This window comes from Pagrus major, chromosome 13 (genome assembly GCF_040436345.1).
Source record: "Pagrus major chromosome 13, Pma_NU_1.0".
Classification (NCBI taxonomy): Eukaryota; Metazoa; Chordata; class Actinopteri; order Spariformes; family Sparidae; genus Pagrus; species Pagrus major.
The window spans coordinates 1,190,983-1,211,850 of NC_133227.1; the positions used below are offsets into that span (position 1 = coordinate 1,190,983).

Here is a 20,868-nt window from a genome sequence, read left to right on the forward strand (position 1 = left end):
CTCCGTCAGCAGTCAGCTGGTACATGCACCTCCAGTTCAGCTATGGCAGACATCAGCAAGACTGAGAAGGTCCAGCTGCACGCCCCAGATTTAGTGGAACTGCGTGGTGGTAAGGACTTCCAGCTTTTATATACAAGCAAAGTGGCACAGGCGCGTTTGTGAAACAGGATGTCCATGAAGTGACAGTAGCCTGATGAAGACATTATGTCTGGTTGCAGTGTTGCAGGCAGGACTCGAGGACAACTTTGCTGAAGTTCAGGTGAGTGTTGTGGAGTGCCCGGATCTCACCAAAGAGCCCTTCCAGTTCCCTGTCAAAGGTAAGAGCCTGACTGGTGCACTTCATGCATGTTCCTTAGTACGCACAGTTTTTCCACACAGGATAGTCAACATGTAGAGGGCAGAACCTGTCATGCATTCACAGACAGACACTGTGTTAACCCTTGCACGCCCAGGCTATGGCCTAATAACACAAATGGAGGTGGTGTAATCAAGCATGACAGCTATATTTGCTTAAAACGACCAGGAGTGATATGTTGATTGGCAGTGAGATAGACCCGTCTGTTTGTACTGGAGCCCTGCTTAAACTGTGGGACTGACAGAGGTAAACATGTATCTGAAATGTGGTTGAGTTACTAAGCAGATTGTGGATTGAAACACTGATTCAGCAAATAATATTTACATCTGCATGTGTGGAACACTTGTAGCCTAACTGGTTTGTGTCAGGAGGGTAACTTTGGTATTTTTCACTCACAAACTGTCTTGGCTCCACTGTTTCCACCGTCACCAACTCTGGTTTGGTCAAAATGAAAGCTTAATTCACTGCGTTTGATCTAAAAGTATGGTGCGAGAGGTGTGAGAGGGAGGGCGGACATCCGAGAAGCAACTTGGGAAAACAGAGTTTAGGGCAAGAATATTCTCACATCCAGCACTGTGAATTAAAGGTTTATTTTGACCAAATCTGAGTTGATGACTGTTGGAACAGTGAAAAGATGGACCAAGATGGTTTTGGTGAGTATTGTATTTTATTTAATTTTTTTATTCTAGCTTGAATGAAATGAGTTCTACAACCTTAAATTACCGTTCCTGCAAATGGAGTCTGGTGGCTGTGGCGAGCGGTTTGCTCTTATTCTTTAACAAACAAGTCTATCTCCGTTCACAGACATTCATAGAAACAATCTGAGCCTGTCAGTGGCAAAAACAAACAATTTCAAAATTGTTGTCCCCATTAGTAAACATGGAAAGACAGGGTTTGATTGAAAAACGCCGACATTACCCTTTAATGTCACCTCTCTCCTCTCATTCTAGGCTTATGTGGAAGTCCTCGCATCACTGATGTTGGTGGTGTGCCGTACCTGATCCCCTTGGTTCAGAAGCACAAGGTAGTTTCTTTCTGAAAACATTACGGTGCACATAACGAGCACTGACCTGTCGACAATTGGATTATTATATATTTGTCTCTCCTCCTCCCAGGAATATGACATGAACACCGTATCAAAGGAGCTGGAGCTGCCAGGAGCCTTCATCCTCGGTGCAGCAGGTGCTGCCTCCAGGATTGTTGGAATGAACGCGGAGGTGAATAATTTTTAGTCCCATCACACCACACGTCCTGACTACAATATCTTCATTGTAGAGCTGCTTATGTGTTGCGTTCTACAGTCAGTTTTCCCTGGAGTGGAGGCCCTAGATATCATCTGGAATCACCAGCGATTTTGACAAAGTAAATTAGTGGAATATCTCCACAATAAAGTATCAAGTTGCCGTTGTCACCCTGCTGAACTGATGTTGTTCTAACCCAGATGTTTGAAGGACTAAGTATTGTCGTCCACAGCTGATGCCTGTGGTTCTGACCGAAGCGGAGGGACGGCCTGCGGTGAACAGCAGCTACTTCTCCTCCATCAATCCAGCCGATGGCCAGTGTCTGCAAGAGAAATACAGTGACAAATTCTCTGACTGCTGCTTTGGACTGCTGGGCAATCTGTACGCCTGTGAAGGGAAGCCTGGAAAGGTAATCAGTCTTATCTGAGGATGAATGACGGGCCTTTTAGAAATGATGCATTGTCATCTTTACTTTTTACTTTTGGCAAATAATGAACTCTCTGGTTATTTATGAACTTATTTGTAGGTTGATAATCTTGCTGAAGTCGCCGTGTGTGAAGTGAAGTGAACTTCAGCCCCATCACACGTGTGCTCGAAAGGATAAACATTAACAAAAGGAAAGTGACTGTCCAAGCTGAGCTGTCGAGCCCTCTTCACCTCTGTCTCTGCAGGTCATAGAGGTGCGGGCCAAGAAGAGAACGGGAAGCCACAGTCTTGTGACGGCCTTGAGGACCACGCTTGAAGGTCACTACCCTGATAAAAGCCTGGCTCTGGGAGGCACCTTCATCATCCAGAAAGGGAAGGCTAAAATCCATATCATGGTAAACATCGGACGTGACACAGAACACATGATTAATAGCTACTGAGAGTTACATGTAGTTTGATTTATTGCCTTGTGTCTGCTCACCGGTAGCCAAGAGAGTTCTCAGTCTGCCCCCTGAACACCAATGACGAAGTCAACAACTGGCTGAAGCACTTCGAGGTCAGCGCCCCGCTCATCTGCCAGTCAGTGCTGGTATCCAGAGACCCTGTAAGTAAAGTAAACAAACTGTCACCTCAAGCTCGCCTCAGCAGTGCTTTTATAAATTAGGCTGTTATGTAATGGTTCTGTTGTGTATTCAGGGTTTGGACCTGCGCGTGGAGCACACCCACTGCTTCAGCCACCACGGAGAAGGTGGCCACTACTACATAGACACCACACCTGACACCGTGGAGTACCTGGGCTACTTCATGCCTGCAGAGTTCGTGTACCGCATCGACAGGCCCAAGGAGACCCACGGAGTCGGACGAGATTGAGAAAAATGAAGGAATGAATGCAGCACAGCATCCCCTGATAACGAATGATAGTGAATCAAGCAGTATTTGATGTATATTAGGCTCTGTGTGTTATAAAACCACACAGAAACTTGATTTTTTTACGATGAATATGATGATTTTGCATCATTAACATTAGCTCTTAAACCACATTTCTAACAATCTTAGTTTAAAGACAATCACTGCTTTTCCTTTTAATAAAAAATGTTGAGTTTCATTCACGTTCTTTTGATTTTTGGCTGTTTGTTTGATAAATACAGGAGCAATGTGTAGCACCCATTACTTCTAAAATAATAATACATTTGGGAACTACATAAGTGCCTGCCAAGAACCGTGATGTGGAAGACAGACCAGAGCAGACAGGCTATAACGTTTACGCACTGTTTGCACAGAGAAGAAACTGGCACAATGTTTTATACACACAAAACACACACACAGACACCAGTGTTGTCACTTATTTGCTTGATTCTGCCTCCTTTAAATCGTTTTTTGACGTATCTCAGGCAGAAGTGAAAATCCTGGTTTTAACTTTTGCGTCTCAGATTATTATGAGAACCCACAAGCGTTGTGTAGCGTCAACTCTGGACACTACTGTTAGAAATAAAGTTTTCTTAGGAGAAAAAAGACCATATCTACAGCGATGGCACAAGGTATGGTGTTTGAACTGTTGCGTTAATCGAAAGCTCATTTACAACTTTTGAAGAGAGAGCGATATGGCAAATTTGATCCAACACTGCTCCTTCAAAAATAAGTTTTGATTAGTTTTTAATTTATTTAAGTCTTTTTACTTTGAAGGAAATGAAGGATTGCTTTAGTTATTTTTTTACTTTTATATAAATGGTCAGTGAAGATCTTTCTCTTCTGATTAAAAGTCATTTAATAAACTACATAGTGCACCTTTAACGCTGTACCTCTCTGGCGTAGTCTATCAGGAAACACCGCCCTCTGCTGACCAGAGCCGGTAACACACCATTTCCCACAATGCTGCTGCCGCACCAGCCCGGAAGTAAGACGTTTATTGACAATATGGCCGCGGAACTGGGTTTGGATTTGGGGATAATTTTGTTTTGACAGCACTCGCCGGGGCTGCGTTAACAACCCGTTTCCACCTCAGGAGTGTGCGGAACGGATGCATTTGAATGAAGGGACCCGCGGATCCACGGGATGGTGTCAGTGAGCTGAGGAAACGTCCAGAGTGTCAAACCCGTCATGTCGTTTTTCAAGAGGAAAGGTGAGGAAGCTCCCCTCCTGAAGGCTGCAACGTCAACGGCGGCTAGCAGCAGGGAGAGCCCGGCTGAGGAGAGGAGAGTGGCCCCAGATAAGATGCGACCCAGTGCGGTGGAGACTGCGGCAGCGGGCTAATTAGCCGAGGACACCGTGGTGTTCGTGGAAACGAGTCTTCCTGCTGCCGCTGCTCACTGCAGTGACATGTTAGCTAGCTTAGCGGTGGCCTCTCTGTCCTGCCTGCCTTATCTAACCTCACGTTAGCCCGGGTCGCATTAAATCCACCGCACACAGCTGTCGGCGGTATAACACTTCGACAGTTCACTATGATTATGTGCGCGTAAAACAGTGCTTTTAAATGTTAAAACAAACTCACAATGAGCACTATTATCTGTGATAGCCACAAGTGTCGAACTGTGCTATGTCAGCTAGCTAGCTAGCTTCATCATCTCATACAGTGAGAAATCTGAAGAAAAGGTGCTGTTAGCCCTTTGCATCTGACTCACAGCTGTCAGTTATCATGAGCAAAATGAAGTAGTCTTTATTAACAAACATTTGACAGCAAGGGGTGTAGCTCACGTTAGTAAGATCGGTCAGCCCCATCCCAGTAGAAGGATGTGATTGAATTGAACCTGTCTGTCAGCAGGGTTGGTTATAATCCACATGACCAGGCATTACTTCAGGCTTAAGCGCCACAGTTTAGGCAGCCAAGTGAAAGAATCGTCATTGGATGAGATAAATAGTGTGTGTCACAAATAGGATTTTTTTTCTAAGCTTAATATGTCCCTACTTGATCTGTACTGAGCTGCATTATCTCAAGTTAAATGGTTAAACAGTGCTCCTCCACTGTCACACTCTTTTACTGCTTTATTAGCTACACCTAGTTCAAGCTAATGCAGTCTAACATCTCAGCCTGTAATAACTACTGCCTTTGCCGGGGTCGTAATGCTAGTTTTCATTCAAACTGTCTCATTGATCCACCTTTAGGTCATTTTGAAGGTGGTGGTCGCAGTTTACTGACGTGTACATCTTATATTTTGTCCATACCACTTACATCGATCAGGGCAGAATAAATATTACAGACATTTTTCAGTATAACGCAAAACAGTTCAACACCATCGTCCACCACAAACTTCTTAAAAAGTATAAAGACTTTTCTCTGAGCCAGGTTTCTTACAATACGTCTCAGTGCTTTGGTGGAAAGTACACGGACAGATGTGACGGGACACAATAAAGAGGCTGTGATTGTGAAAATGGATTTCAGCTGAAGTATGCTTGTGTTCTTCAGGAAATTGGCACAGTGACTGAACTGGCTCACTGCTGCTCATCTTTAACTTCGAGATTAGTGGCTTTTCCTCCTACAGTGGTTAAAGTAGCTGACACAGCAGGGCTTCAAAAATGAGGAAATATCAGAGAGAGTACACTCATAAATACTCTAGGATGACTGACAGGAAGTCGGCGTGTTCATTGGTAAAGGCATAGTTAAACGTACTGAAGGAGGTTTTTCAAATAAATAGTTTTTAATTAGCTGCTGTATGTGGCACAGTAGATTAGTCGAATGCCACAATGTGTTTCTCGTTGTTTCACTTTGTCCATTCATTGTCGCTTCCTTAGATTATTTATCATACAAGTCCTCTTTAATCAGTCATTCAGTGGAAGTGCACTGCAGTGAGCCTTTTATACTTTTCAGTCAAAAACAGCAGCTTTCAGAGACCATCTGTAAAGACCAGCCAGGGGCTGCAACTAACTAAATGCCTTGTCAATTATTTTCTCAGTTAATTGATTAGTTGTTTGGTCTACAGAAAGTCAGAAAATAGTAAAAAGAAATGTTGATCAGCGTTTCTCAAAGCCGAAGATGAAGTCCTTAAATGTCTTGTTTTTTTCAGCAACCCAAATATATTCAGTTAATTGAAAATGTTTACATTTAAGAAGCTGGAATCAGTGAATTTTGACTTTTTTTCCCCTCAGAAAAATTGCTAAAAACAAATAATCAATTAATTTCAAAATAGTTTAATTTAATAGTTGACAAAAGGCTAAAGATTTGCAGCTCTAGACGAGTGCTCGTGGTGCTCCGGTTTGAACTCCTTTTTAAGATACATTTTTATCTCCAAAGGTGTAGTATGTGCTGCTTATCGAGTAGCTGCTGTTGCTTTCTCTTTGATCGAGCTGGTTTATAATCTCTTCCCATCAACGCTGTGTTCCCACTTTGCTGGTAATACATCCAAAATACTGCTTAGTCGTTTTTTAACCAGAACATCCATTGCAGCAACTAGGACCATGATGTCCTGTGAGTATTTATTCAAAGTAAAGACATATTAGGGGTTAAAGGGGTTTGAGCCATGTTTCAGTTCAGCACAGCAAAGGTTTTCGGAGCTCAGACTCTTTGGACAGCCTGACTCTTGGCTGGCACCAACAGCTCCGTCCAAAGTGTCTTGCGGAAAGAGCATCTTCTGTACCGTGTGCCCAGGCCTTTTTGTAACGTCAGTGCTTGAAATTGATACTTAGCCTGACCGCTCTTTGGAGAAACAGCCTAATCTGAAGATATGAATGATGAGTCACTCTGAACAGTGCGTGCCACCATGTCTGCCATTGGGCACTTATTCCACTGCAGGCAGCATATTTTTATTTGACAGGTAGCCAGCCACAGAGCTCAGGAGTGACGTCAAATGTTTAATTTGCATTTTTGCACATTGTTTTAGCTCATTTGTGACATTATTTTCAAGTCAAACAGCAGCTCTTATAGGTGAAGCTTTCAGACAGTCAACTCCACTCGACTTGAGCTCATAGACCAAGGTCGCAAATCTTTGGAAGGTCTCTTAACGCTGACGTCCAGCATGAAAGCCCTCTCAGTCCTGCTTACTGTATAAAGAGCAGGACTGAGGGGGCTTTCACATATCAGAACACAGCTTCCCTATTTATCTCCTCATCAGTCAGCAGCAGCGGTGAAGCAGCTCTGCAGTAAATTTGTGTAGCGTAGCTATTCACGGCTGCTTTTCTAGTGTATCAGTTTCCTCATCATGTCATTATGTAACCAGATAGTGTTCCGGTCTTTCCAGTGACACCAAGCCAACCCTTTACCTCACCCCTCGACAGATCTCATGTGTGACTTTGTTTTTTTTTTTTTGCTCGCCCTATATTGTGAATGAAAATGCTGTCTCCTCCTCCAGTTACAACCTCGCTCTCATCTTTCTCCCCACAGCCAAAAGCAAAGAACCTGAGAGAGTGACAGATGCTAAAGTCAATAGAGGTGAGTTACATCTCATCTGTGAGGTCATGAAATGTTGTTGAAATGAAAATGAAAACACTAGAGACAGGGGTGTTTGTGATGCATTTAGTGACCCTCGGCTACTTTGAAATGTATTATCTGTGTTTTTGCTCGTCTGTGCTCTTAGAACTGAGATTAACTTTTGCGAAGAAGTGATTCAAGTAGCTCTTTGCTTGAGTTGTCTCTTCTTATGTTTGATCATTGCTGCTTGTATTGTCACAAGGACCAACATTTTGACCTCGAGCTACTCAGTCAAACACATACAGCTCACAGTCAAACACTGAGCAGTCTGTCCTCTTGAACATCTCTCACACCCTGAGGCCTCTGCACTCAGACTGTGAGCTCTTTCAAGGACCTTCAGTAAAAAGACCTTTTCATAACAAGTCACACTGATGTCATACACTCAGGCTGCTCACAGCTTTCATATCATTGTGCTCCTTTTCTTCTTTTTTTGCCTAACGCCTGTTTTCTGTCCTCCACTCGCAGCTCCAGCCAGCCCTCACTCTCCATCACTTGGACTGAGGAACCACCATGCCATCCAGGAAGCTGCCGGGCCCAGCCATGTGGCCATCAACGCCATCTCCGCCAACATGGACTCCTTTGCCCGCGGTCGGACCGCCATCCTCAAGAAACAGCCAAGCCACATGGAGGCTGCACACTTTGGAGATCTCGGTACAGAGTCTGCACTCGTGTTTGTATATTGTGTTTAGTGATAACATATAAAGGCCCAAACCAAACATTTGACCATATGGATAACCAAAGAGATATTGTAATAGATGGAAATCAGGATTTAGAGTTCCTCAATTTAAAATATAGGTGTTTTACCTCCAAGGTTACAATTATCATACATATATAATACCATTTTTACACCAAAATTAGCCTATAAATGGGGGGGGGGGGGAATGATTAATTGATTATCAAAACAGTTGCTAATTCTTAGTTAATCAAATATTTGTATTGAGTATTTCATTGCCATGCCTGCTTTACTGAAAAGAAACATTTCAACAGGAAAAGGAGATGCTGATGCAAAGGAAATGAATAAAAAGTTACCTTAATAAATGAAAATGATTAATAAAAAATAAAAAAAAAGCCAAAGCATGATACATTGCACAGTTTGCTTCTTGGGGTGTCATGATTTCAATTTTAAATCGAGAGTCATTTGAAGTGAGCATTCACTTTCAGTCATTGAAAGCAAAAGCAGGATTTTTTTCTCTCTCAACCCTCGCTTTATTATTTAAATTTGACCATATGGACTTAATTTGTTACATTCCTCCCCAAAATGTGGCGGTTACATCACTATCTTTACGAATCAAGACTTGATGGCCAAACCATGGCATAGCTGTCAGAGCAAAAATACATTTTCAATCGGAAAACTGAAATGAATCATGAGTCATATTGAATTGTGGATTTGAATTGTGACACCCCTGTTTGCTTAATAAGCTACTGTTTAACCTAATGGGAATAATAACAGCAGATTTGTCATTGTAATGTGCTGTAGCTGCAGTATGCCCGAGTGTGACTCTTGCGTCATTAAGTCGGTGCAAACACTGTCTTGTGCAAGTGGCGACAACTCCTACGCTAATCCTGTGTGAGGCACTCGCATGAATTCATGCTTCAGTTTTGACAAACACCCAAACATTTCAGAGCCTGTCAGGATAACGACGGCCTTACGTGTTCACACGGTGGAGAAACGGCTCCTCCCTTTAGTCAGACGTACTCTAAAATTAGTTCCTGAGTATGCACTCTGGATGCCATGATATAATAAAGTGAGGCAGACATGTTAAATGACAGCGACGACAGGAACTGTACGAGCAAGTTGTCCAGAGAATAGCTGGGCTGAGTCAGAGGCAGGTGGAGGAACCTGTGCCGCAGCCGGGACAACAATACCTGAATAAAACACACTGAGGTGCCAATGAGTCCCGAGCAGAGGTGTTAACAGGCGGAAAACAGAGGAGGGAAGTTAGGTGGGTCAGTTTTAATGACGGCTCGTAGGCACAGTGGAGCTGGAAGGAGTTAAGAAACAAACAGGTCAGTGGCCTGCAGCAGTTGACTGGTAGGGAAAACCATAATGCTGACAGCGGTTCACAGAGTACAGAGTGGATGTAGCACATGTTAGGGGGCATTGTAACAGACGTTGACTGCCTCTCAAAAGACATGCAAATGAGGCTTTTTGATGATCTGATGCAGACAGCTGCTGCGCTGCTTGTTTTGATTTGAAAAGCTTTCAGTATTAAGTTAGCTGCGACTGCGTGATCTGAAGGAATCTGAAGAATCTGATTGATAAGCACCTCACACTGGGTGACATCTTTTGAAGTGCTTTCAAAGGGCAAACACGACTCCAGGAAGCATCCGCCCACACTACAGCTGATGTGCTCTGATTCATAATTCCTAATTCATAAGTTTGCGTGTTGATTTTGTTTTCTGGGAGTGTGTGTGTGTTTGTACTTGCAGTCCCTCAGGATGATGATGTTATTCAAACAGATGTGAAGTTAAACAATGCGGCATCCCTACAGGAGTCAGATTTGTTTCAGTGATCAGATGTAACTGGAGTTTGGGGACTGTCGAAGGTTCCTATGGGTGCCCAAGTCATTGCTTACCACCTTATACACGCTGCACGAATGACCAAATGGACAGCACACCCAGACGTAGTTTGACTTTTGATTCTGCAAAGTCTAAGGCCACAGAGAGCTGGAAATTCACAAGACATCAAAACAAATATCCAGGAGTTTAAATTCAACTCACGTCAGCCTCCAGTCAGGACTAAATATTCTGTTGAAATGGGAGAGCTAAACACAACAAATCCACTTCTTTATCTTTCACTTCATACTGCTGCTCCCATCAATATACTGCTCATTTTATCTTCCTTCTGGCTTGAGTGTTGAAAGCTTTGAATAATAGAGAGTGAAGTGCTCAGTCTGTTATTAAAGTTGAATATGTCTGTGTGCTTAAAGGCAATGTAAATCTTGTGTAATATAAATGCAGGGACTTTCTCAAAACCTTGTATAATGTCTGTAAATATAGGGCTGCAACTATTAACCATTTGGGATAAATTATATTAAATTGCCTGTTTCCACTGTAAGTAATTTGTGTTTATTTTCTTAAGCTGCCTTCTCTTTTTTCCCCCCTTTCTACTTGCTAGAAACACACTGTTGTCACTGTCTAAAATGTGTCTTTTGTTCCCTCTGCTGAGTTGATTGATGAATTGCGTGTGCATCTGTATGTTCCAGGTCATTCCAGTGTGAACTATCAGCCTCAGGAGACCCGCTCTCGGCTGTCCAAGACGGTGGAGCATGTCCTTCGGGACAATATCGCGATACCCCATTATATGCATTTCATGGAACGACGGGGTGCCGACCACCTGGCTCGGTTCTGGTTGGAAGCCGAGAGTTTTCGCTCCACCAGCTGGTCGCGGGTCCGAGCGCACAGCCTGAACTCTGTCAAACACAGCTCGTTGGCCGAGCCCGTCCCCGCCTCCTCGGATGGCTCAGAGCTCCGGGAACTCGGACAGTACACTCCAAACGCCCTCTCCAGGGACAGTAGCAGCGAAGGCCCCACGGTGCAGTCAGAGCAGTGGGACTCCTCCAGCATAGAAGCAGGCCTGAGACCCGGCACCCCTCGAGCGGACACTCCCAGCAGGCAGGCACCCTCCAGGACTGGGACTCCTGTCAAGGGGCAGTCCAACAGCACCCTGCGAGACCTCTCTGACAAGCTCATGAAAAGTGAGTCACCTTTAAATAATACTTTCTCTTTATGTTTATTTAAGAGTTTTTATTTTGAGTGTGTAGTCAGTGGGCTGCTCCTGCTAAATTGATTATTGATGTTTTTAATTCAGAAAGCAAAATTTTAGTGTGTTTCCATCCGCCCGTTTTCAAGGCGCACTCATACTAGGCAATCTGTACCGTGCCCAAGCTCGTCTGACCCCCAAAGTCCAGTTTGTTTGTCTAGTGTGGGCGCTCAGTACCGTGCTCAAGCACAGTACACTTCCTTGGTCCTGGCATGGTTGGAAGAGGTGTGTTTCGGCACTGTATGGTTGCTCATGCACAAGCACAAGTTCGACTGCGCAGCGTGGACATGAAGTATAATCATGCGTATTATGCCACCTTGCATCATTGAGAAAATTCAGGAATGTGAGAAGGCCGTCTATGACCAAAACAAAACAAAATAAGCCACAAAAAAGTCAGTAAAGTTAGTCATGTTCTCTGTGTTGTTCTCCATTGAGCTGCAACCGTGCTAAGACGTGATGACGTATTTACAAGAGGTAACTGTGCTCTGGCCCGGTTGTGGACAAAGCAATGTGAGTGCGGGCCAGTGGGGGACTGGGGAGGAGGGACTATCGTGCTTCGGCACGGTACAGAGCAACTTGGCCAAGTGTGAGTGCGCCCTTATGCATATGTTCGAGTTTTTACGCATAAAATATGTTTTATGCTTTGATGAGGTAGAAATGTTGTATTGCTAAAAGGAATATGCAACAAAGTGCAATGCAAACAGACTTATTGAACTTCATTATAGCGGCAACAAAACATCAGATCTGTGTGGAGTGATGAGGAAGCTGTAACCTTCCTCAAATGAAAACAAAAAACAAACACACAATATTTTCATCATGTTTCCACTATTTGATGTTTGACTGGTGCTCTTAACTCCTAAAGTTTGCGTAACAGTAGTGGATGGAAACTAAAACAATAATTAGTTAAACAGTAATTAACATTAATTATTGTTTTCTGGAAATTCGGTTAAAACACGTGCTACATTTGGATGGAAACCTTGTTGTTCCCCGGGGATGGTGAGAGGAACTATTTTGACTGCTGTTTATCTAACTCCAACTTTCTGTTTTTCTGTTTTTTTAAATGTATCTTACAGCAACAGTAACATGCCCATACTGTATGTACTTTGAATGGGTAATTAGTAGTTGTCCCTGCTGTCCTTACTGGCTTCCAAGAGATCCCTTCCTAAGGGGATGCCAAAATCCACTGTCCTCTTGTTTGTGTAAAAATACATTTGGCCTCAGTTGATATGAAGCTTTAGCAGTCTGAATTATACAAAATACAAAACAGTCTTTTTAGTCTGAAATTTCCTGGTCGTGCTTCCACAGACAGTGTTGTCTGCTGACCTGCGGCAGAAGGACACAAAATCATGATCCTCAGCAAAATGTCAGAAGTCATTTTGGCACAGAACAGGCCTGTCTTTTCTTCCACTTGTTTAGAGCGGATCTCTTTTCAGCCAGTATGGACAGTAGGAACAATTGTAGTAATAATGCTTTCAATGTACACATGGATATGTGAGTATTGTTTTCAGAACCAATCCTTTTATCCTTGCATTACTGGATGATCAGCTATTTGTCTGTATTTTTCAGGTATAGAGAAAGATGCAGTTACAATCTTCACTAAGTACATCTCTCCCGATGCTGTGAGGCCCATCCCCATCACAGAACAGATCAGAAACGACATAGTTGGTAAGATACAGACTTCGCCCATAGGGATTTACTGTTATGTGCTCTGGTTTCAGTCACAAAGTCATTCATCTTTAAATGATAGTCTCTAGTGCAATAATGTCTTCCCCCTGTGTAGCTAAGATATGTGGAGAGGATGGCATGGTGGACCCAAACTGCTTTGTCATTGCACAGTCGGTAGTCTTCTGCATCTTGGAGCAACAGTGAGTTTCTGTCTTTTCATTGTCTAGAGGAGGTAATACTCCCACTGTGATGTTTTGACACAAAGATTGAAGTGCAACTGGTGTCCTTTGTCAATTTTTCAGCTTTGACATCCTCTCCAGCGGCTGCATTCATCTTCCACTTGTTCTTTCATTTCCAGGCACTTTACTGAATTCCTGCGGAGCCATCATTTCTGTAAATACCAGATTGAAGTGTTGACGAGTGGCTCTGTGTTTCTGGCTGACATCTTGTTCTGTGAGTCAGCTCTCTTCTACTTCTCTGAGGTGAGTGGGCCCAGCGGTTCTCAAAACACGACTGACTCATTTGAGGCGTCTTTTTGGTCTTTTCTTTTCACTCACAAACTACCTCTTGACTCCTCATATACACTCGTCCCCTTTTTTCACTACTGTGTAAATTCTGTGATCACAGAAGCCCGAATCTAAGGGAACAGTAAACACAAAACAAAAAAAATCCTATGGATGCTCCCTATACGTTCTAATGTTATGATGGAAAAATGACAATTAACACCAGAACTTTATATTGCCTTCTCTCTGCAGTACATGGAAAAGGAGGAGGCGATGAATGTACTGCAGTTCTGGTTGGCAGCAGACAACTTCCAGAACCAGCTAGCAGCTAAAAAGGGCCAGTATGACGGCCAGGAGGCTCAGAACGATGCCATGATCCTCTACGACAAGTAGGTGTCCACTCAACTTCTTTGCAGTCCTCTTGTGCTCCAAAACACCCAGCTATAATAATAATTAATTTCACTCCAATGTTTCAGTTAATACAGATATCAGTCAGCTAAAATGCATCACAACACAAGCATGTGAGTTTGCGATTCACAAAGTTCTATTCTGTTGAATAGCTGCAGTCCTGACCACGAATTAATGTTATTAGGCTAACCAGCTATCTTTAGGCTTAACTCAGATTGTTTTGTGGTATGATAAAGCATTCTCACTTTAAACCAAGAAAGATAACTACATTATGTTTCACATTTAACTTCCTCATTAGTAGGTTAACTTCAGTGGAACAGATCAAAACCTATCAACGGCTCAATCACTGGAAAAACAGTCATCATTGCTGCAGGATCCCGGTGTGAACAAAAGAGTCTACAATAAAGTGACAAGTAATACAGAGCAATAGATATTTTAATGGATCAGTTAAGACACTTTTGCTGTTCAAGATTTTCCGTTTCCAGTTTACAACAAAGCCTCTAACAAATGGAGGGATAGTTTATGACACTAAATACATAATGACAATTATAACTGCACTTTAACTGCGCAAACATGATTTAATTCCCAACAGGAAGCCTGGGTGTGGATGCTTTTCCACTCATACTCCATCACTGCAGCTCAGAATAACTTGATGTGACATTGTGATGATAATTGGAAATTAAAACTATACCCACTGTTTTCTTTTATGAGGAAAACAAACCACACGCTGTTAATTAGTTCCTATGATTATAAATGCAACATTTCCATCAGATAGACCTTAACAGGCACTTCTTTTCTTTTTCACTACGCTTCAGCAGCAGTCTTTAACTTTAAAGTGTGCATCACATTATTTTTTTAATATGAATATTTTGTTTAACATAAGATAAAAAAATACTCACTTTATTCACAAGACATACGCTATATAGTCATTCCAACACTGATTTATAGCCTCCGCCTTACCTTACCTTAGGATTGAAAAACACTGCACTGAGATACTATACATTACATACCAACACGCTGTCGTCATCATCTACGTGAACTGTGTCTCCCTATTGGTTTGGAGATGGGCGTGCATCTGATGTCGGTGTGTTCTCAGTTCAATTCAGTCTGGTATGGAAATATTTTTTCTTTTTTTGGATGGCCGGTTTACATTTTCCAACCAATGAAAGGAAGTTCTGACAGGCCATCGTCCGAGCCAGAAAAAAGGAAAAATCAGTAGCATGTGGGGAGAGGAGGAGACATTTGGTCTGACGACTTTATGAAGAGTCAGTTTGAAAAATGTGCAAGCATTCTGACACTTTTCGATTATCTACCAAGAGGACGTGAGCGATACATCAGGAGCATGCCTTTCCACTAACCAGTCAATTGCAAGTAAAGCGAGACGCAGCAATGTATCAAAACTGTAAACCTTGGGTTGGACTCTTGGAGTCTTTCCTTCCTTTTTTCTTCAATTTTATCCTTGATGCATTTCCTGGGATTTATTTAAGCCTCTGTTTTATTCATGTTTTTGTTAACAAATGAAATCTTTTTGCAAATAGTCCTTCCGATTGACCCGCTTCATCCCCTTTTCAAGTTTTGCAGTGCCAAACAACATAGTCTGCACTTTAGATGTAGCTGTGGCACAACAGCCTCATTTTAATAGATACAAATTCTTCAATAAATTCTTGAGGTTTCCTTTGACTTATATTGCATTTGGGATTTGATTAAAGTTTAAGTCATCTGACCTCTGACTTTCATTCCTCTATTTCCTCTCCAGGTATTTCTCACTCCAGGCCACCAACCCTCTGGGCTTTGGCGACTCCGTGCGGATGGAGATAGAGTCGAACATCTGCCGAGAGGGAGGGCCGCTCCCCGACTGTTTCACCACTCCACTTAGACAGGCCTGGACGACCATGGAGAAGGTCAGAGTCTCAGATAGCAGCACACCAAGGACTCATCATTTTTGTTCTGTTTCTTCTTGAACATAGAAAACTTTGATTTAAATTGACATTTAGGTATTTTTTTAAATGATCTGCTTGAACTCTTTTCTTGACTTTAATAAGGTTTAGTGTTGTATCACATTGTCTTATTACACCACTGACAAATGCAACTGTGCTTAGTTTAATGAAATGAAAGCTGAACACAGTTGTTAGCATATAAAGGTCAGTAGCAAACATTTGTACCAGTAATATATCATGGAGCTCATTATTCTCTAACAGAGTTCACCGTGTTTTGCATTTGTTCAGGTCTACATGCCGGGCTTCCTGTCTAGCAACCTTTACTACAAATACCTGAGTGACCTCATCAACTCGGTGCGGGCAGATGAGTTTGTGAATGTCAGCACTCTAGGTCAGGGCGGGCCCGCGGACAACGACCGTTCGAGTTCAAATGCCAGTGAGGGCTCGCAGATGCAGGTGACCCCCAACTTTAACCCACATCCTCAACCCCTGTGGGGGTGCTCCCCTGACTGCTGACATTTAGACCTGTTCCGTCTCATTACATGATTAATGAAGAGATTTTTCTTAATGCCAAGGGGATGTGATCATCTTTAACAATGTTACCTACAGTATAATGCTGGCCAACATTCAGTTCATGGTTTCTTCTCTACAGCAGAGTGCCAAAAGGGCAGCGATCAAGATCCTGAAAAACTTTGACGAGGCGATCACAGTGGACGTTGCCAGCCTGGACCCCGAGTCCTTGTACCAGCGGCCATACGCTGGGTGAGTTTTGTGTGTCTATTGTTCCTTCACCGTCAAATGGGTAGACGGACAGGAAATCATCTAAAAGTAGGGTAAATGTAATAGGGCTGCAACTAATGATGTAATTTCATTATTGATTAATCTGCTGATTATTTTTATGATTAATCCATTAATCACTTAGTCTGATACAATTAATCGAATTATTGTGCAATATCCAAATCGCAAGAAACTGCACCGTAGTGCTGCAGAGATGTCCTGGCCTATGAAGCTTGCTCTCCAGTTGTAAGAAAACATGTTTGTTCAGCACAGACCCCCAGCAAATCAAATCAAATCACATCATCATGATTTAAAAAAGAAATCTTCAGTGAAAATGAAATTTGTGAAGCAACAATGATCATTCCCAGTAACTGAATCATACCGCAATCGCAAAATCTGTCAAATTAATCTCAATATGATGTTTTGACAATATCGTGCAGCCCTCGTTTGGTCTATAAAATGTCAAATGTTGTGAAAAATGGATCAATTTCCCTGATGTCAAAGTGAAATCTTTAGGTAGCTTTTTTTGTCCAACCAACAGTCCAAAACTCAAGACTCAGCGACAAACACAACCAGCAAATCCTCGCATTTAAGAAGCTAGATCCAACAAAAGTTTGACATTTTGGCTTGAAAAATGATTGAAATGATTAATTGTTTATGAAAATAGTTGGTTGGTAATTTTCTTTTAATCGACTAGTCAGTTAATCGACTAATTATTGCAACTGTATTGTGGAAATCCACAAGAGATGCACCAAGAGGGGCCATTATTATTACCCCAGTTATTATTCTTATAGAGTTCAAAAGTAGGAAGAAAGTGAAGTGATTTGTCAACTACCAGTTTGGCTTTAAACTGACTAAATCTGTATTTTAAATCATCTCTTTAAATGTACTTTTCTTTTATCTCATTTATCCCTTCCTAAGCTGCCATGTTATCTTTTACTTTTATGTTTCTCTCCTTTTGTGTTCCTTTGATTTCCCACGCTGCTGTTTGGACTGAACACTTGAATCTGTTTTGTTTTTATCTACTTTCTCATAAAGTGTTTTATGACATGCTTTGAAAAACCCGGTACAAAGATTATTCTAGTGAATGTTATTGAAACAACAAAACTGTAGTCTGTCAGATTTGTTTCCCACCCTGATTTAAATTGCAGTCATTGAATGGATGCACACACCCACACACACACACACACACACACACTCACACAGTGGCGTTTGAATGCTGCCTGAAGCTCAGTTTTGTCCCATTTGCTCTGCCTGCTGTCTTCATGCGTCTCCTCTCCTGTGTCCGCTCAGAAGGATGACGTTTGGGAAGGTGAATGAGATGGGCCAGTTTATCAGGGAGGCAGAGCCCGAGCCCGACGTGAAGAAATCCAAAGGTATGACACACTCGCACTCTCTCCTGTCTACCTGTTAGCCTCTCTTTGTCCCATTATTTTCTTTGAGTCTTTGCTCTCTCTGTCATATTTGATCTCATTCCGCCTCGCAGTGAAAAAACATCTACTCTGTACCCATGAATATAAACCTCATCTAGCTGCTCCCATTCTCCTCACAGCTCCAAGTCTTTTGAAATATTAAACAACCATGGCCCTTAGAAAGAAAAACAGCCTCCACTACTCTTTAGATCGAACAACATGCAAAATCGTTCTTTATCATGTCTATAGTGCTTTTGCCTGGACTAGAATATATTAGACTACATCAGGTTTTAACTCACCTTGAGAAAGTCAAATTAGCCTGCAGTTTGTAGCACTCATTCATTTGAGATTTCACTGATAGTCTCACTCAGCCTCTCCTCTCCTCCCCTCTCCTCTCATTTAGGTTCCATGTTTTCTCAAGCCATGAAGAAATGGGTGCAAGGCAACTCCGATGAGGTGAGGCCACAACATGTTCAAATATTCATAACGATTTTGTGGTCTGAGGCTCTCGATGGCATGTACTCGAATTCACTTTGTGACCCGAGTCCATGACATATGATTTATTAAAGAAGATATTTTAAGGGTAGACACGACAGGTGAATAGGGTCACGTTTTTAACTGATATCAACATGAATCTTCCCCATTCGATTACTCACATTAAGACAATTGCTTTTGTATTGCAAGTTTTCTGAAATGTCATATTTAAGGTGCAAATGAAGAACTATCTAATTCGAAATGCACTAATTAATAATAATGTTTTGTCTCCATTTGTTGACATAAAAGAGTCAAAGTTTTTTTTTTACAGATGTCAGATCAGGTCAGACATCAGAAAATACTATCAACAGCCATTAAAAAACAAATGACTGTGATGAATGTCACAAGCCGAAACACTTATAATAATAAAGTTGTTCTATATACTACATATAGCACCATATACTTGCTGGTGCTTTGACCTATTTGGACTTTTTCACTTCTCCGTGCACGTTGAAAGTTGGTGAAATTGTGGCAGAAGCTCCTACTCTGCTTCAGCAGCCATAAAAAAAATCTATATTTGCTATGTCTTATGAATACAATTTTATATAAATCAGGCTATGAATGATATATGAACAAACCTCTCTATAAAAACCTTCAGAAGTAAGATAAGAATAAAACTGCAAAGTTGCTACTTAATGCTACTGAAGTGGAGACTTCTGGCTCAGAGTTTTATGGAGGACTGAAACTGCCGAAAATCAGAACTGAAGAAATATATAAATGGCCAAGACTGTTTCTTTCTGTCCCGTCCTACATTGCTATAGTTGGCTCAAACAGAAAAGTGAAAAGAAATTCAGGAATAAAGAAGTTTGTGGAAAAAATGGGTGGAAAATGTAACTGGAAAAATAATACAGGAATAAATACACAAACAAATAATTTTTAAAATGAACAAATTAATAAATTGGAAATTTGGAAACACACCTCCTTTTCCGAGATGATAAACATCTAAATGTGTATTTTGGACTTTTTCTTTTCACTAGACTGACCGAATGAACTAATGGAAGTGAAATAGACAAAATAGTGTTTTCATCCGTAGTGTTCCCCCTGCCGTGAAATAAGTCATTATCTGTGCTGTGACTCTTTCCATCCAGGCCCAGGAGGAGATGGCATGGCAGATTGCCAAGATGATTGTCAATGACGTCGTCCACCAGTCAAACCATGACAGCCCGGGCAAGTCCACCAAGGTACTGAACCTCACTCTGTCGTCTCTTTCCTTTGTGGTGATGTGTGGACTGACTACGGTCCTTCTCTAAGTGTATTCTGTTGTCTGTCTGCAGTTATGACCCTACTGAGGAACCAAAGGACTGTCACTCCCTGCGGATGCCGGCCAAGCCTGTCACAAGCTGTAGACGGACGGGGTTCAACTTACAATGAACTGAATTACTCTTAGAACGAACAAGGCATTTTATCATCTCCCCAACCGCAGTGTGTAAGTGTGTGTGCAAGAGAAAGAGAGAGAGAGAGAGAGAGAGAGCTTGGGTGAGTGATTGTTCACATGTACATCATTGTTCCAATCTTCCAACTCCATAACACTATAAAGGTACACGTGTAGTCTGCAAAGGTAAAGCCAAGTGCTTACATCGACTGGAGGAAGTCACTCCTGATGAAGGAAGCGTTCTACATGATGCTGGAGGAAAAGCAGGTTGTCAGCCAATCGCTGCGTTGCTGTAGCCGTACTGTCTGGAAAACGTCCTATCTGGGACCTACGGAGGATGTGACAAAGACTGAATAACCTTCACTCCCTCATGACACACCTCCCCACACCTTTTATAACCATTCCTTTGTTTTTAGATGAAATTCTGTCTTAAGGGTCGGCCACTCAAGGCTTAAGCAGATGTACAGTTTTTGCAAACGCTTCCCTCAGCCTGCCTGGAGTAGTTTTGTCTGATGTGGCCGTTTTACGTACTATAGAGCATCTGGAAATGTGACAATGAAACAGAGGGAGAGTTGATTCAGTTCTCGGACTGGCTGACCTCCTATATGAACCTCCTGGCACCTTTACAGAGCGTAGAAGAAGAAATACTCTCCTAATGAACTTAAGTGCTCCAGTTGTGTTGGAAAACTCCAAACTCCATGTCGTAAATGTTCTATATATAAATATATATGTAGATTTCTGGTTTACCCCATATGATAATGTTAGTCTCTTTTTTTATGGTGATCGCTGTTTTTTTTTTTTTTTTAAACGCATCGCTGAAACAAAAGTCAGCGATGACCAGACTGTTCAACTGGAAAGTGTGCTCAGTGAATTAAACCTTTTTTTTTATTATTTGTTTTGAGCCTTACCAAGATGTGGAAAAGAACCAGAAGAGACTCTTGGTACTATGTACCACTAATGTTTTCTGACATGTATGTGTACTTAATCTATAATATATTTAAATTGTGTTTGATTTAAATACATATATTATGAAATGTTTTCGTCTGTCCTCTTTTTTTACTTTGATTTATTTTAGCT

General features: G+C 41.9%; 2 protein-coding genes across 3 annotated transcripts; both read left to right on the forward strand.

Moving 5' to 3' along the window:
• c13h11orf54 (chromosome 13 C11orf54 homolog) lies at window positions 1-3,127 on the forward strand. Its single transcript, XM_073479966.1, has 8 exons — window positions 1-109; window positions 219-317; window positions 1,306-1,379; window positions 1,471-1,572; window positions 1,829-2,005; window positions 2,268-2,417; window positions 2,510-2,626; window positions 2,719-3,127. The coding sequence occupies exons 1-8, from the start codon at window positions 43-45 to the stop codon at window positions 2,890-2,892; spliced, it is 960 nt and encodes a 319-aa protein (XP_073336067.1). The 5' UTR covers window positions 1-42; the 3' UTR covers window positions 2,893-3,127.
• An 800-nt stretch (window positions 3,128-3,927) lies between these two features.
• On the forward strand, window positions 3,928-20,829 carry akap10 (A kinase (PRKA) anchor protein 10). 2 transcript variants are annotated; one of them, XM_073478741.1, is made up of 15 exons: window positions 3,928-4,141; window positions 7,334-7,381; window positions 7,886-8,071; window positions 10,627-11,118; window positions 12,750-12,848; window positions 12,964-13,048; window positions 13,207-13,330; window positions 13,604-13,740; window positions 15,516-15,660; window positions 15,985-16,152; window positions 16,349-16,458; window positions 17,767-17,849; window positions 18,289-18,341; window positions 19,508-19,600; window positions 19,694-20,829. In XM_073478741.1, exons 1-15 carry the CDS (start codon window positions 4,120-4,122, stop codon window positions 19,697-19,699), a joined length of 1,851 nt encoding a protein of 616 aa, XP_073334842.1. In that variant the 5' UTR covers window positions 3,928-4,119; the 3' UTR covers window positions 19,700-20,829. The 2 variants fall into 2 exon arrangements, with proteins under 2 accessions (XP_073334842.1, XP_073334843.1); XM_073478742.1 differs by having other exon boundaries at window positions 4,038-4,141; window positions 16,352-16,458.
• Window positions 20,830-20,868: the final 39 nt, after the last annotated feature.